The 17297-nt window shown below is 25.0% G+C and overlaps 1 protein-coding gene across 1 annotated transcript; it reads left to right on the top strand.

Annotated features, from left to right (window-relative positions):
- Positions 1–13844: 13844 nt before the first annotated feature.
- On the top strand, positions 13845–15962 carry GO595_001219 (uncharacterized protein; the record flags this gene model as incomplete). Its single annotated transcript, XM_067913994.1, has 1 exon — positions 13845–15962. The coding sequence occupies one exon, from the start codon at positions 13845–13847 to the stop codon at positions 15960–15962; it is 2118 nt and encodes a 705-aa protein (XP_067778602.1).
- Positions 15963–17297: the final 1335 nt, after the last annotated feature.

Here is a 17297-nt window from a genome sequence, read left to right as displayed (position 1 = left end):
TTGAATTTTCAAATTATTAAAATAAATATTAAATAAAACAAATAAATATCTTTAGCATTAATATCAATTCCTTCTTGTTCAAGAAGTAATTTAACTATTTCTGTATAACCATATTCAGATGCATCAATAAGTGCTGTTTTAAATAATTTAAATAATTTTCAAATATTATTTAGAAATATTAAATTATTAAAATAAATTTTAAATAAAACAAATAAATTTTTATCTTTAGCATTAATATCAATTCCTTCTTGTTCAAGAAGTAATTTAACTATTTCTGTATGACCATTCCAAGATGCTAAAATAAGTGCTGTTTTAAATAATTTAAATAATTTCCAAATATTATTTTGAAATATAAAATTATTAAAATAAATTATAAATAAAACAAATAAATACTTTTAGCATTAATATCAATTCCTTCTTGTTCAAGAAGTAATTTAACTATTTCTGTATAACCATTATAAGATGCCCAAATAAGTGCTGTTCTAAATAATTTCAATAATTTTCAAATATTATTTTGAATTTTCAAATTATTAAAATAAATATTAAATAAAACAAATAAATATCTTTAGCATTAATATCAATTCCTTCTTGTTCAAGAAGTAATTTAACTATTTCTATATGACCATTTGAAGATGCTAAAATAAGTGCTGTTTTAAATAATTTAAATAATTTTCAAATATTATTTTGAATTTTCAAATTATTAAAATAAATATTAAATAAAACAAATAAATATCTTTAGCATTAATATCAATTCCTTCTTGTTCAAGAAGTAATTTAACTATTTCTGTATAACCATATTGAGATGCATCAATAAGTGCTGTTTCAAATACTTTAAATAAATTCCAAATATTATTTAGAAATATTAAATTATTAAAATAAATATTAAATAAAACAAAAAAATATCTTTATCATTAATATCAATTCCTTCTTGCTCAAGAAGTAATTTAACTATTTCTGTATGACCATTCCAAGATGCTAAAATAAGTGCTGTTTTAAATAATTTAAATAATTTCCAAATATTATTTTGAAATATAAAATTATTAAAATAAATTATAAATAAAACAAATAAATATCTTTATCATTAATATCAATTCCTTCTTGTTCAAGAAGTAATTGAACTATTTCTGTATGACCATTCCAGTCTGCATACATAATTGCTGTTAGAAATAATTTAAATAATTTCCAAATATTATTTTGAAATATAAAATTATTAAAATAAATATTAAATAAAACAAATAAATATCTTTAGCATTAATATCAATTCCTTCTTGTTCAAGAAGTAATTGAACTATTTCTGTATGACCATTCCAGTCTGCATACATAATTGCTGTTAGAAATAATTTAAATAATTTCCAAATATTATTTTGAATTTCCAAATTATTAAAATAAAAATTATCTTTAGCATTAATATCAATTCCTTCTTGTTCAAGAAGTAATTTAACTATTTCTGTATGACCATGTCTAGATGCCCAAATAAGTGCTGTTTGAAATAATTTAAATAATTTCCAAATATTATTTTGAAATATAAAATTATTAAAATAAATAATAAATAAAACAAAGAAATATCTTTAGCATTAATATCAATTCCTTCTTGTTTTAAAACGGATTCAACAAGTTCAATATTTCCTGATCCAGATGAAAATACCAATATATCATGAGGAATTGAATGCTCTTTAAGAAAATATTCAACTAAAAAAATATTTCCAATATTTGCTGCTTCATTAATAATATTATCATTAATTTTCATTCCTTCTTTAAGTAAAAATGAAAATACTTCGAAGTTATGATGTAAAATACAAAGCTTTCCTAATTCTTCTAAATTATTAATTTCTTCTAATTTGTTTTCATAAAGATAATGAAAAATATCATTTCTATGAAATTCAATTGCTGTTTCATATGCATCTTCAAATGATGAATGATTTTGTTCACATAAATGAATGATTTCTTCATTTCCACCTGCAACTGCATATATACCTGTATCTTCTACATTTGCACCATTCATAAATAAATATTTAAAACATTTAACAGAAGAAAAAAATGCTGCATAATCAATTAATGTAACATTTTTTTTATTTATAAATGAACATCTTTCATAAAGTGATGGTTTAATTTTTTGATTAAAATCAAAATTTAGTTGCGATGATATTTCTTGAAGTTTTTCTATTTCATCTTTTCGAATCATTTTTACAATTTCATTTGGATTATGTCCTTCTTTAATGAATTTCTTATGAAGTTCCCAATCATTCTTTGAAAGTTCTTCATAATTTACAAAATCATTTTCCCTTAAATAGATTGCTAATTCTTCTTTAGACATATAATGTGCAAAATAAGCACTATGTTTGTTTTTTACAATGCTTGGTTCAAGAAAATTATGTTCAATCATAGCTTCAAGAAGATAAGATGATTCATTTGTATACTTATTGATAAGAAATCGACCAAATATATCAAATATATTGGATTTGATTTTATTAATCTCTTCAAATGTTCTTATTTCTTTTATAATATTAAAAAATAAATCTATATTATTGTTTCTAATTACAAAGGAATCATATATCATTTGAATAATAATTAAATCATAAGATAAAGGATGGATTTCATCAAATTTGTTGATTATTAAACCTAAAGATCTCGAGAAATTTTCTTCATTCAAACCAAAAATTGCTTGATTTATTGATAGAAGTGTTTCCCAGTCGCAATGTTCCTTTGGTCTCATGTGGAAAATATTAATAACGGATATATCAATTCAAATTTGTATAAATAATCAAAAAGTTGAATTGTTCAAGCTAAAATGAAAATATCTTGCTTTATAAATGAAATAAAATAATAAAAGTCGGCTTATTATTATCACCAATTAAAAGTATATATTTTTATTGATTTATATATAAGCATTTTTTCTCTAATTGTCCGACAAACTCGTGAAAAAATGAAGATTTCGAAAATTTACCGTCCCGAGAGAATGTTTTGTATAAACTATAGCTCGGAATTAGTGTACATGAAAATGGCTCGTGTACCTATCGTTTTCCAAATTTTTTGTAGCGCATAAAAAACATAACAATGTTTGCATATTTACTGAACATTGATTTTCTGGAGTTCGCTATTTTCTGACCAACTACGAATTGAAAACAAAAGAAAGGAAAAAACATTTTTATGTTCTCGTTTTTGTTATATTTTTCATAAATTATTTTCAAATATTTTATGATAATAACTTAAAATTAATAATACCAAATTTAAATGATTTTAATGAAATTGATCAATATCAAAACATCACTTCTAAATATAAAATCATTGACTTACCAAATTCCAAGAGAAATTATTCAAGAATTTTTCATCGGAAAATATTACATTACAATTAGATGTGATGGTTGTAAATCGATTAATATAAATTATGAAAATAAAAGCATTGTCGATAATACAAAAGATAAAGATAAAAATAACATCTTTCTGTGTTATCCAAAATATTCAGAAAATATTTTACTAACAGCAATTTGTAATTCTTCATATGATTCATTTTGCGAATTTACTCAATCATTTACCAATTTAGGATTAACTTTATTAGGGTATGGTTCAGCAGATGGAGTAAATGAGTTAAATTCGCAAAACCCATTGAGTAAATTATCAAATGGTGTTAATAGACAATTAGTTTACAATAAAAGTGCAGCGAAATACTCAAAAAATTGGGTCGGTTATATTCAAATAATTGAGAAAAAACATTCAACCTGATTCAATTAATTTAAGAATAATCACACACAAAAACGAAACAATAGAAATATCACCAATGTTTGGTAAATTAAGTATCCCATTTAGTCATAATCAATATGCTTATAATCCAAGGCAATTTTTTAGTATTCTTTGAAAGTTCTTCGAAATTATTTAAAAAAAAATTGAATGGTCTTAAAATATGCTTTTTGTTTTCTTCTTCTGTTTTGCAATGTGCAAAATATTTAGATTCATTGTTTTTTATCGACTAAATATTCACTAAAAATGTTAATAAATTTTGGATTCCTCCGATAATTACTGCTTCATTATATCATCATTGATTTTCATTCCTTCTTTAAGTAAAAATGAAAATATTTCATAATTTTGATGTAAAATACAAAGTTTTCTTCTAAATTATTAATTTCTTCAATTTTACTTTCATAAAGATAATGAAAGATATCATTTCGATGAAATTCAATTGCTGCTTCATATGCATATTCAAATGATGAATGATTTTGTTCACATAAATGAATGATTTCAATGTTTCCACTTGCAATTGCATATTTACCTATATTATTAATATTTGCACCATTCATAAGTAAATATTTAAAACATTTATCTGAAAAAAAAAATGCTGCATAATCAATTAATGTAATATTTTCTTCATTAATAAATGAACATCTTTCATAAATTGATGGTTTAATTGTTTGATTAAAATCGAAATTTGTTTGTGATGATATTTCTTGAAGTTTTTCTATATCATCATTTCGAATTATTTTCGCAATTTCATTTGGATTAACTCCTTCTTTTAGTAATTTCTTATGAAGTTCCCAATCATTCTTTGATAATTCTTCATAATTTGGTAAGGCAATAAAAATGAATATTTCCTTAAATAGATTGCTAATTTATCTTTAGACATATGATGTACAAAATAATCATTCTGGTTGTTTTTTAGGGTGTTTGGTTGAAGAAAATTATGTTCAATCATAGCTTCAAGAAGATAAGATGATTCATCTGTTCGAATATTATTAAGAAATCGCCCAAATATATCAAATATATTTGACTTTATTAATCTCTTCAAATTTTCTTATTTCTTTTATAATATTTCAAAATAAATCTACATTAATATAAATATTCACAAAGGAATAATATATCATTTGAATAATAATTAAATAATATGATAAAGGATGAATTTCATTAAATTTGTTGACAATCAAACATGCAGATCTAGAGAAATTTTTTTCATTCAAATCAAAAATTGATTTATTGATAGAAGTGCCCCCAGCCGCAACTCCATCTAAAATTGTACGTTAAGAGACCGTTTATTAGATCAATGGCCGGAAAGTGCCAATATTCAAAGGAGCAGATTTTATATGACAAATCACATGTCAAATGATGGTACTACTACCACAAACACAGGAGAGAAAAATTTGAATAATTTGTCAACATGCCTGAAATCCTTAATTGAGCTTGAGAAAACTATATTCAGTTTAAGTGAAGAAAACTCCCAGGTGTCAGCTAAAAAAGCATTGGAATTATTCGATGGAAATTTCCCAAATACTTTTAATACTATTATAAGTAACATAATTTATAATACATTTTCATCACGAAAGCATGAGTTTGATATTTACATAAATTTTTTAAAAACACTTGAAATGAAAGAAGAAGAAATTAATCAAAATATTGTTAAACTAATTTCAATTTTTATCAAACGTATATCTCCAAAGAACACACAAGAATCATATTATTTAATCGAGAAACTAATTGAACAAAATTTGATTGACAAAGATATCACCAAAAATATTAAATCGAGATATTTTGCTCATTATAAAACAGAAAAAGAAAATCAAAACCATATGGCATATGGAAATGATCCAATAGAAAAATACTTTATTAATCATCATGAAGAACTTTCAAAGAATGATTGGGAACTTCATAAGAAATACGCCAAAGAAGGAGTTAATCCAAATGAAATTGCGAAAATAATTCGAAATGATGATATAGAAAAACTTCAAGAAATATCATCACAAACAAATTTCGATTTTAATCAAACAATTAAACCATCAATTTATGAAAGATGTTCATTTATTAATGAAGAAAATATTACATTAATTGATTATGCAGCATTTTTTTTTCAGATAAATGTTTTAAATATTTACTTATGAATGGTGCAAATATTAATAATATAGGTAAATATGCAATTGCAAGTGGAAACATTGAAATCATTCATTTATGTGAACAAAATCATTCATCATTTGAATATGCATATGAAGCAGCAATTGAATTTCATCGAAATGATATCTTTAAATATATTTATGAAAATAAATTAGAAAAAATACAATCAATACCAAAAATGTCTGAAGATAAAACATTAGTAAGTTTTTGTATTCAAAAAGATAATTATGAAATTTTAGCATTTTTTGTTGAAAAAGGAATTAATGTTAATGCTTATGATATAAATGAATCAGCAAGAAATGGAAATTTATTTCTCTTGAAATATTTCCTTCAAAGTAACCAAATTCCAAAAGGTATTTTACTATTTGCTTCAGAATCAGGAAATATTGAACTTGTGAAATATGTTTTAGATAAAGAAGGAATTGATGTAAATGAATATAATATTCATTTTAATAATTTAGAATATGTTTTAATATTTTGAAACATGTTTTCATAATTTGAAACAGCACTTCATATCGCAGTCGAAAATAATGGTATAGTCATAAAATTACTTTTAGAAAATATCGTTCTATCGTTATGTAAAATTTACAAAAAGTCGAGTGAAAAAAAAATGATCAATGACCAAAAGGGTAGCTGGATTCCGTACAAATATTTTGTATTATGGGACTAAAAATAATAAGATGTACTCAATAGATTTCCATTAAACTTTAAGAGTAAGTAATACTATGAATAATAATTAATTTTTTGTTGTTATGAATTTTTCATCATTTTTTTCACAAAAATTATCATCAAATTATATGAAAATCATGCAATAAAATATGATATAAAATATTCTATTTATCAAATTTCATGCGTTAATAATAATGTATTAAAACAAACTGAATTTAGGAAATGTTTATTTCAATATTTAAATATTTCCTCTTTTATCCTTGAGAATCTTTTAATTTTATTATGTCATCACATTTATGATGTTGAATTTTGTCTGCAAATAATCGAATAATATCTGCATTTTTCTTTTCTGATGCTATCATAAGCGCTGTTTTATATGTTTATAAGTAATTCCAAATGTTTATATGAAATTTCATATTTTTTCAAAATATTTTAAATAAAACAAATAAATATCTTTAGCATTAATATCAATTCCTTCTTGTTCAAGAAGTAATTTAACTATTTCTGTATAACCATATTGAGATGCATCAATAAGTGCTGTTTCAAATAATTTAAATAAATTCCAAATATTATATTGAAATATTAAATTATTAAAATAAATATTAAATAAAACAAAAAAATATCTTTATCATTAATATCAATTCCTTCTTGCTCAAGAAGTAATTTAACTATTTCTATATGACCATTTGAAGATGCTAAAATAAGTGCTGTTTTAAATAATTTCAATAATTTTCAAATATTATTTTGAATTTTCAAATTATTAAAATAAATATTAAATAAAACAAATAAATATCTTTAGCATTAATATCAATTCCTTCTTGTTCAAGAAGTAATTTAACTATTTCTGTATAACCATTATAAGATGCCCAAATAAGTGCTGTTCTAAATAATTTCAATAATTTTCAAATATTATTTTGAATTTTCAAATTATTAAAATAAATATTAAATAAAACAAATAAATATCTTTAGCATTAATATCAATTCCTTCTTGTTCAAGAAGTAATTTAACTATTTCTATATGACCATTTGAAGATGCTAAAATAAGTGCTGTTTTAAATAATTTAAATAATTTTCAAATATTATTTTGAATTTTCAAATTATTAAAATAAATATTAAATAAAACAAATAAATATCTTTAGCATTAATATCAATTCCTTCTTGTTCAAGAAGTAATTTAACTATTTCTGTATAACCATATTGAGATGCATCAATAAGTGCTGTTTCAAATACTTTAAATAAATTCCAAATATTATTTAGAAATATTAAATTATTAAAATAAATATTAAATAAAACAAAAAAAATATCTTTAACATTAATATCAATTCCTTCTTGTTCAAGAAGTAATTTAACTATATCTGTATGACCATTCTCAGATCCTGAAATAAGTGCTGTTTTAAATAATTTAAATAATTTCAAAATATTATTTTGAAATATAAAATTATTAAAATAAATTATAAATAAAACAAATAAATATCTTTATCATTAATATCAATTCCTTCTTGTTCAAGAAGTAATTGAACTATTTCTGTATGACCATTCCAGTCTGCATACATAATTGCTGTTAGAAATAATTTAAATAATTTCCAAATATTATTTTGAAATATAAAATTATTAAAATAAATATTAAATAAAACAAATAAATATCTTTAGCATTAATATCAATTCCTTCTTGTTCAAGAAGTAATTGAACTATTTCTGTATGACCATTCCAGTCTGCATACATAATTGCTGTTAGAAATAATTTAAATAATTTCCAAATATTATTTTGAAATATAAAATTATTAAAATAAATTATAAATAAAACAAATAAATATCTTTATCATTAATATCAATTCCTTCTTGTTCAAGAAGTAATTTAACTATTTCTATATGACCATTTGAAGATGCTAAAATAAGTGCTGTTCTAAATAATTTCAATAATTTTCAAATATTATTTTGAAATATAAAATTATTAAAATAAATTATAAATAAAACAAATAAATTTTATCTTTAGCATTAATATCAATTCCTTCTTGTTCAAGAAGTAATTTAACTATTTCTGTATAACCATTTTTTGAAGCATTTGTTAGTGCTAAAAATATTTAAAAAAAAAATTTAAAAATTTTTATGAAACAATAAAATATTTTAATAAAAAATCTAATGAAATAAGCAAACAATCTTGCTAAAATCAATGTATCTATTGTTAATTAAATAGTTATAAAGTTCCACATTTCCAGAAAAACCCGAAATTTTCAAAAAATCAAAAGGAATATGATTACTTTCGAGAAAATATTGAGTAATATATAAATTCCCTGTTATGATTGAAGCAATTAGAATATTTTCATTTATTTTCATTCCTTCTTTAAGTAAAAATGATAAAAGTTCATAATTATCATGTAAAACACATTTTGCTCCTAATTCTTCTAAATTCTTAATTTCTTTTAACTTATTATCATAAAAATATTTAAAGATATCATTTCGATGAAATTCTATTGCTGCTTCATATGCATCTTCAAATGTTGAATGATTTTGTTCACATAAATGAATAATTTCTTCATTTCCACCTGCAACTGCATATTTACCTGTGTTATCTAATTTTGCTCCATTCATAAGTAAATATTTAAAACATTTAACTGAAGAAAAAAATGCTGCATAATCAATTAATGTAACATTTTTATGATTAATAAATGAATATCTTTCATAAAGTGATTTTGGAATTGTTTGATTAAAATCGAAATTTGTTTGTGATGATATTTCTTGAAGTTTTTCTATATCATCATTTCGAATTATTTTCGCAATTTCATTCTGATTTATTCCTTCTTTAACATATTTCTGATGAAGTTCCCAGTTATTCGCTTTAAGTTTTTCAAGGTTTTTGGAGAAATATTCAGAAAATTGATAACGATGGTTTAAAACGAAATGTGCTTTAAAATGTGAAAAATATAAATTTTTCATATTTTTAGTAATCGATGAGTTAATTAAACCTTTTTCTATCAACTTTCCGATAAGATAATTAGATTCTTGTGAGTTATTTTTCAGAAGGAATTGAGAAAAGATGTCAATTATTTTAACTTGATTTTTATTTACATCTCGTTCAATTAAATTCAAAAACTCAATAATTATATCTATATTTTTCAATCTTGTTACAAACAAAGTGTAAATGAAACGGCAGATGATCAAGTTGAATGAATACGTTCGTGAATTATCATAAAATTTGCGTAATGAAGAAACAGATGTATCAAGATTGTTTGTATTTATGTTATAAATTATTTCTGTAAGTGCAATTAAGTCTGGAAAGGAATTTATCTTTGATGTGCTCATTCCAATGCTGTTAAATGACGCTGGAAAAAATTTTAATGGACATGTGATATGAATTTTTATATAAAATTATAATAAATAAAAACATAGAATGAACTTCATGATGAAATCCATTCACATATTTAATTTTATTTGGAATACTTAAATTTTCATTATTCATTAAAACTTTATTATCTTTCTGCCATCCCATAGGCAGCTTATCATTTATCTCATATGCTTGAAGTTTTTCATTAAAAAATATTTCATTATTCAACCAAAACGCATCCATCTTGCTCAAATTTTTTTATGAAAATCTTCTGAATCTTCTCTTATCTTTTTCCGAAGGAAGCAAAACCTAATTCAAAAAGTTGAAAATCCAATTTTTTTCAAATAAAAATGACGGTTGAAAACCGCTACAAATGATGAGATTGGAACAATTGCTAAACGAAACTTGTTCGATTTCAGGATATGTGAGAAAAAATAAATTTTTACCATTTATTATATTCATTTTCCATTTTAGATCATATCCATTCGAGTCTAATAAAAAACATATCTGCTTAAATTATTACAGCTGTTTGCTTTTTGTTTGGCTTGCTTCACAAAAGTAAATGTCCGAGATTGAGAAGTTTACAAATGCTTTACAAAACAAATGTCTTGCTAAACGTTTAAATTGTCTACCACCCTAAAATAAATATCTCGCTTTACAAAAAGTAAATGTCTCGCTTAATAAGTAATTAAAGTAAATATCTGCATTTTTGAATTGTTTATTTTTCCTATTTTATATTCTTAAATAGTGCATTTTTATAATGAATACTCGAAAATAAATTAAATTATTTATACAAATTATTAAACTTTAATTATAAACCCTATGTTCACGGAAAAATATCAAAAAACCAAATTTTTAAAAAAAATGTATAATCATTTGATTTTTAATTTTTTAAAAAAAATCAATGCTCAAAATAATCTCTATATCATCATAGATATGTTTTATGAATTTAAAATGTTTTTCCTAAAATATATGGAGAGAAAAAATAAATTTAATTTGGTGCTCATCACACCTGTACCCCTCTATAGGGCAAAAAAATAATGTAGGCACAAATAATTCAAATAAAGTCTCGTGTCAAATTTATTTTATTCAATTTTTGGATATTTACTTTTGTAAAAAAAAATATTCTTTTTTACAAGCGTCACTTTTTTGCCAATTACTTTTGTAAAAGAAGAGAATCTTTTTGATAGGATAGACAATTTTTTTGTAAGGCATTTGTAAACTTCTCAATAACAGACATTTGCTTCTGTGAAGCAAGCCAAACAAAAAGCAAACAGCTGTAATAATTTGAGCAGATATGTTTTTTATTAGACTCGAATGGATAAATTACTTTTCCAAAACAAGACAATATTTTTGTTATTCAGGTGATTTATTTTGTAGATGTGTCACTTTTCGGATATTTACTTTTGTAAAGCAAGCCAAACAAAAAGCAAACAGCTGTATTAGAAAAAATATGGTACAGTGCCGGCCACAAAAATTTGACCATTGGAAGCTAAAAATTGTCCACTTTTTAACGTTTTTTAAACGTTTTCTGCCAGGACATTCATGAATCTTTATCCATCAGTCATTAAAAATTGTCCACTTTTAGCCGTCGGAGACCAACGGCTCATTTTCAAAAAAATGTCATATTACTCCAATGAAAATTAAGTACAAAAAGTTAATGTATTTTCGTTGTTAAGGGCCACCCTTGATGAGCCGAATTATAAAAAAGGTCTGTTTTTAAAATTACAAGAATTTTTTTTAGCAAACAAAATTTTAATGTAATAAAATGTGGTATAAAATATAAATTTCAGCATTATTAATGATCTTATTTGAGATTCAATGTGATTAGATGTTAATCATAAAAATTCGAAAGGAAGAGAGGAAAAAATTAATCAGGTGAGACAAAAGTCGATTCTCAAGCAATATTTAAAGGTTATATAAATGCATAAAATATATATATCAACTGTTTTAATTTTTTCGCACTTAATTTTCATTGGATTAATCGAAAACACGAAAAAATATAACACATAAATAATATCGATGAATGATAAATAATTCAAAATATTTTATACTGAACTTAGAATTGCCAATGAAATATATGAAAATGATCACAAAATTACCTCATTATAACTATTATGTTATAGTCATCTGTCAGAAATGTTCAAGGTTCACCATCATAATATACAGCAGAAAATTTTCATGGATGTTTGTTCATGATGTTGGTTGTATCCGATTTATTATCAAAATTGTGTGTTACAAGTTTACAACGATATTTCAATTAATTAACCGAATCACTGACAACGGTTTTGATAGAAAATTGTCAACTTCGAAAAACCATTTTTTTTAATGACTTCAGAAGTGCCGCGAAGCAAATTCCCAAATATAAGAATCGACCAAAATGCAAAGAACAAAAGAAGCAAATTAATCCTTTGGGATTCTGCTGAATGGGCGATGAATGCTTATCCTAATCAAAATGTTTATCATAAGCCTCTTATATTCCTACGAAGCCGTACTAAGCAGGAGTTAGAAAAAAGTTCACTTTTGATCAAAAGTTCATCACTTACAAACAATCTCTAGAGATTCAACTCAATGAATCGAATTGTTTAAAGTACACCTTGTTTTCTTCGATTCCTGGGACGAAGTAAATTAAAAAATAACATGGTTTTAGACTTTTTTGTTCAACTTTTATATCTATTTTCTTCCAGCGTCTCCGATGATATGCCAATCCAGAATACATTCAATTTTGAGATAAAACGGGTGCATCATTCACAGAAAATTTCTGTCATAAATCTTTGAAATTGAAAACTGCAGTTCACAAATTCAAAACATTAACCACTGACAGATTTTGACATGAACTTGCTTCCAAGTTGAAAATTTCGAAACAAGATAAACTGCAAAAAAGGAACAAATGTGGTTGTGTGATTTGTGGCTAATATCTTTTTTTGTGCATGCACACGTTGAATGTTAGATTTTTTGGTTTGACATTAAAACCAATTCATATCATTTTTATTACTGCATTGTCACAAGACACATGAATACACCTATGCACGTGGAAAGTAAATTTGTTCTTTCAAATGTTTTACCTGCATTTCAAAAAAAGAAGAGCTAGAAAACCAATGATATGGCCCACCTATGAGCAATGAAATGTGCCGATCATGGGTAAGATATTTCGGATATATATGGATATTTATTTTGAAATTGTGAAAAATAATGATCATTTTTAATTGCTAAACACCAAATTGGTTTTTCGATAAACTATTCAAATTCAGTCAAAAATACGAATTGAATCTATTTTTTATTTCTTACTCACTACTAATATATGTTGAAGTGTTAATTGGTTATGCGATATTGTTCAATTGTATAAATTGACTCAATTTTATTAGATAGACAAAATTATTATGAGATCATTCGGAAACATAAATATATTCACGAAAACCTTAAATATCTGGTCCGGTAATATTTATTTCTTTCACTTGGTTGTCGTTATCTTCTGGTAAATGAGAAATAATCAAGCATCATCGACATTTTTTATTTCAATGAGGAATAAAAGGCAAATGACAGCGGTTAAATTCAACAAGTGATCGTTCGCATGGCAACGGTTAAAGAATAGATCGAAATGAGCAGCTCAAGGAATAATTCCAAAGGATATCTATCAATAGAACTCCCACCTTTAAGGGGAGAACTTGCGATGTTCCTTGATGCTATTTCTTTAAATGACCAAAATTCAAAAAATTATTTACATACAGCTCATCAACATATCAATCATTTAAAAGTTCTTCTTGATTATACCATTGAGCAAGCAGAAGTAGAGCGTTCGAACATTGAGAAAAGTTTAAGATTAAAGCCTAAAATTCCTGCATTTCTAGATCATTCACTAATTTATGCACATAAAAAGCAAATTCATCTCACCATAAAGTACCACCGTATTAAGCATGATATATTTGCCCAAAATACATCAGATATTTCTCAACTATTAATCTTTCTTGAAACAGCCACTAACATGAATGCGCCTATCCAGTTCAAATATGAACAATTCCTACAAACTATCCAACTTTCCAATAACAAAGATATATCTAAGTACGAACGTCGAATCAAATCTTTAAATTTTTATCTTAAACGGACAATTCGTTATACTCTACCCGAAGTTACATCAGCAGAACTCCTCCAGGAGCTTAACAAGGTATCAGCCGATGTTGATATGTCATTAGAATATGTTCCACCAAATTCATTTGATGATTTGTTCATGGCATATTCGATCAGGAACAAGCTCATAATCAAATTCCAGCAACTTGCGAAACAAATGCCTCAGTTTGGCTCCACTTTTTCGAACAAAAAATCCAACAAATCAATCAAGCGAACATCTTCTGGAAATAATATCAAATCACGAAAAAATAGCATTGAGGACGGAAAGAAAAAGGAAATCAATGAAGAGCAGAAAGAAGGTGATGAAAAAACAGAAGAAACAATCAAAGATGAAGAAAATGAAAATATAAAAACAGAAGAAACAATTAAAGATGTGGAAAGTGATAAAGATAAAACTGAAGAAATAGTTAAAGATGTGGAAAGCGAAGAAAAAGACAAAGCTGAAGAAGTTGTTGAGAATATCGAAAATGAAAAAGAAAATGGAAAAACTGAAGAAATTGCTCAAAATATCGAAAATGAAGAAAAGGAAAATGTTAAAGCTGAAGAAAATGTGGAAAGTGAAAACAACGAAAACGAAAGCAATGAAGAGGAAACAAAAGAAAATAATGTCAATGAAGAAAACGATAAACAAACTATTCAGGAAGAAGAAGAAAAGAAAGAAATGGAAACTGAAGAAAAAGTCGAAGAGAAAACTGAAGAACATAAAAATGAAACTAAAGAAGAAATAGAAAATGTCAACAGCGAAGAAGAAAAGGACGAAAAGTTAGAAGAAGAAGAAGAAGAAGAAAACGAAATTATCACTTCAGAAGAACAAGTTAAATCTGAAGACAAAACTTCAGAAAATGAAACCGAACACGAAGAAGAAGAAACAACTAATGAAGCAGAACATAAAGAAGAAATAACTATTGATGAAACACAACAAAACGAAACTGAAGCTGAAGCAGAACACGAAGAGGAAAACGAAACAAAATCCGAAGAAAAAGAAATATCAAAAGAAGAAGAAACTGAACACGAAGCAAAACAAGAAAACGAAATAAATTCCGAAGAAACCGAATCCGAACCAAAAGAAGAAAGCAATGAAACGAATACTGAAGAAACCGAATTCGAATCGAAAGACGAAAGCAATGAAACCAAATGCGAAGAAAAAGAAACAAATCACGAAGAAGTGCAAAGTGCCGAAGAAGAACACGAAACTAAACACGAAGAAGAAGACAAAAAAGAATCAGTTGAAGATGAATCGAATTCCGAATTATTGCATATTAATAACGACAACGACAATGAAGAAGAAGAAGACATTGACGCCGAACTCCTTAAGCACAAATACGATTTTCGTGACTTTGATGTATTTGTCCAATTTTTCTTCATATCGCTTCAGCAAGGCGGCAAGATCGACAAGAAGTCATTCATTGTCATTCGTTGTGCATGTATTCGAGTATTATTTGATATATATTATGCAGATAATGACAACATCATGTTAAGCGAGCCATGCACCCCAGACTTCATTAAGAAGTGTGAAATTGCGCAACAATTAACACCATCGCAATTAAGTATTAGTTCGGAAATATTTGGCGACTTATATAAGAATGTTCCAATGTGGAAGATTAGCTCTGGTACACAGCCATTCTTCGAAGCTTCTGATCACATATTCATGGCCCAGTTAATGATAAATCCATTGGATATCGCAGCAAAAATGTTTCAAGCTATGAAATCACTTGAAAGAGCTGCAAAAGGATTCGCTTATACAACCCAAAAACAAAAGGGTAAAGACGTCGGGTTGGACGTAATCGATTTGTCTTTCGACGATTTGTTCTCAATGTTAATACCTGCGTTCACTTTGAGGCCTTTTGTTTGTCCTGACGCAATTAAACGATTCTTGTCATTGTTCGCAGATTTGAAAATATCGGCAACATTGGATTACGCAAAAGTGTCAACGTGCGCTTTGATTGATCACGTGGAAGAAATAGAAATTAAGTGATTGTGTGGAATTTATTATTAAATAATAAATAATAAAATGAAAATTTTCATTTAATAAATGCGCTTTAAATATTGAATATATGAAAATGGATACGTTTTGGTGGAGAAGAAGAACACATAAGTTTGGGATAGAAAATAATCTCTATGTGATTATAATTATTGATTGGATTATATATATGATTAATAATAATGTAAATAATGATAAATAACAGCTCCGATAGAGTTTTTCGTTTGATAAATAAGATTATTATAAACTAATAATTATAGTATTATAATACTATAGTCAATATTTATATTAATGTTGCTAATTTGGGATATTTTGTTTGCCCAGGGCTTTCTAAAAAACAAGCTTGAGTCACAATTATCAATTCTTTTTATTCTTCATCATATTGTATAAACTATTATAATATCATAATATCATAAGGATACTAAATTTTTTATGAATAGCTTTATAAAAAATTATATGGGAATTACTTATTATTTTTGATATGATGTAAAATGAAATAATACTTTTTGCATTGAATTCGTTTAAAATTTAATAACACAAAAATGAGTGATATCATTTGTCGATTCTTTTCAGTGTAAAACACAAGAATCACGATATCTTTTTGAAAAAAAAAATTTTTTTTCAGATCTGAGTTTCATAGATTATTAATAACCATTATTAATGAATTTATTTGGTAATAAATTCAACAAAATATTTTTTTACATTACAAAACAAATGATGAAAGCAAATGATATTATTGGAGAGATTCATTTTACGAAGTATTTTGAAAAATATGAGAATTATCAAAAAAATTAATATTGGGAAAATTATAAGTGATAAGTATGTTAAGGAGCTAACCAGCATCCGACTGCCTATTTCAGCTTTCTTCTTCTTCTCCTGATGTAAGTGAAATGTGTTTATCTTTAATAATGACATTTTTATTTGTTATCGTTGGCAATATTATTACGTAAAGAAAATTGTTTTAAATCAGTTTCACCACATGATCAAAATTTAATAAAACTTTCTGTAAAAATCTCATCCTGAATTGATATCGTCTTTTTTGAGTTTGGAGTGGTTTATTTGACAAAAATATTTTGAAAGAAATAATAAATGCCAAGAAATCTTTCAATTAAATATGGAGATAGAAAAAGAGGAAAATGAATCTGAAGTATGCGAAGAAATTATTGAGCCACCACAAATGCCAAAGAAAGAAGAAACCGAAATTCTTGTTAAAAAAAATACCAATAAATCAGTACCACAATTTCTTATGAATCCAAGAGAATATCATATAACAAAAAATGATTTAGTTTGCTTGGTCACACTTGCCAAGCTTAATGATGAAGTTATCAA

Source organism: Histomonas meleagridis, assembly GCF_020186115.1.
Source record: "Histomonas meleagridis strain 2922-C6/04-10x chromosome Unknown contig_122, whole genome shotgun sequence".
NCBI classification, from domain to species: Eukaryota; Parabasalia; order Tritrichomonadida; family Dientamoebidae; genus Histomonas; species Histomonas meleagridis.
This window is presented reverse-complemented; position numbering and strand designations above follow the sequence as displayed.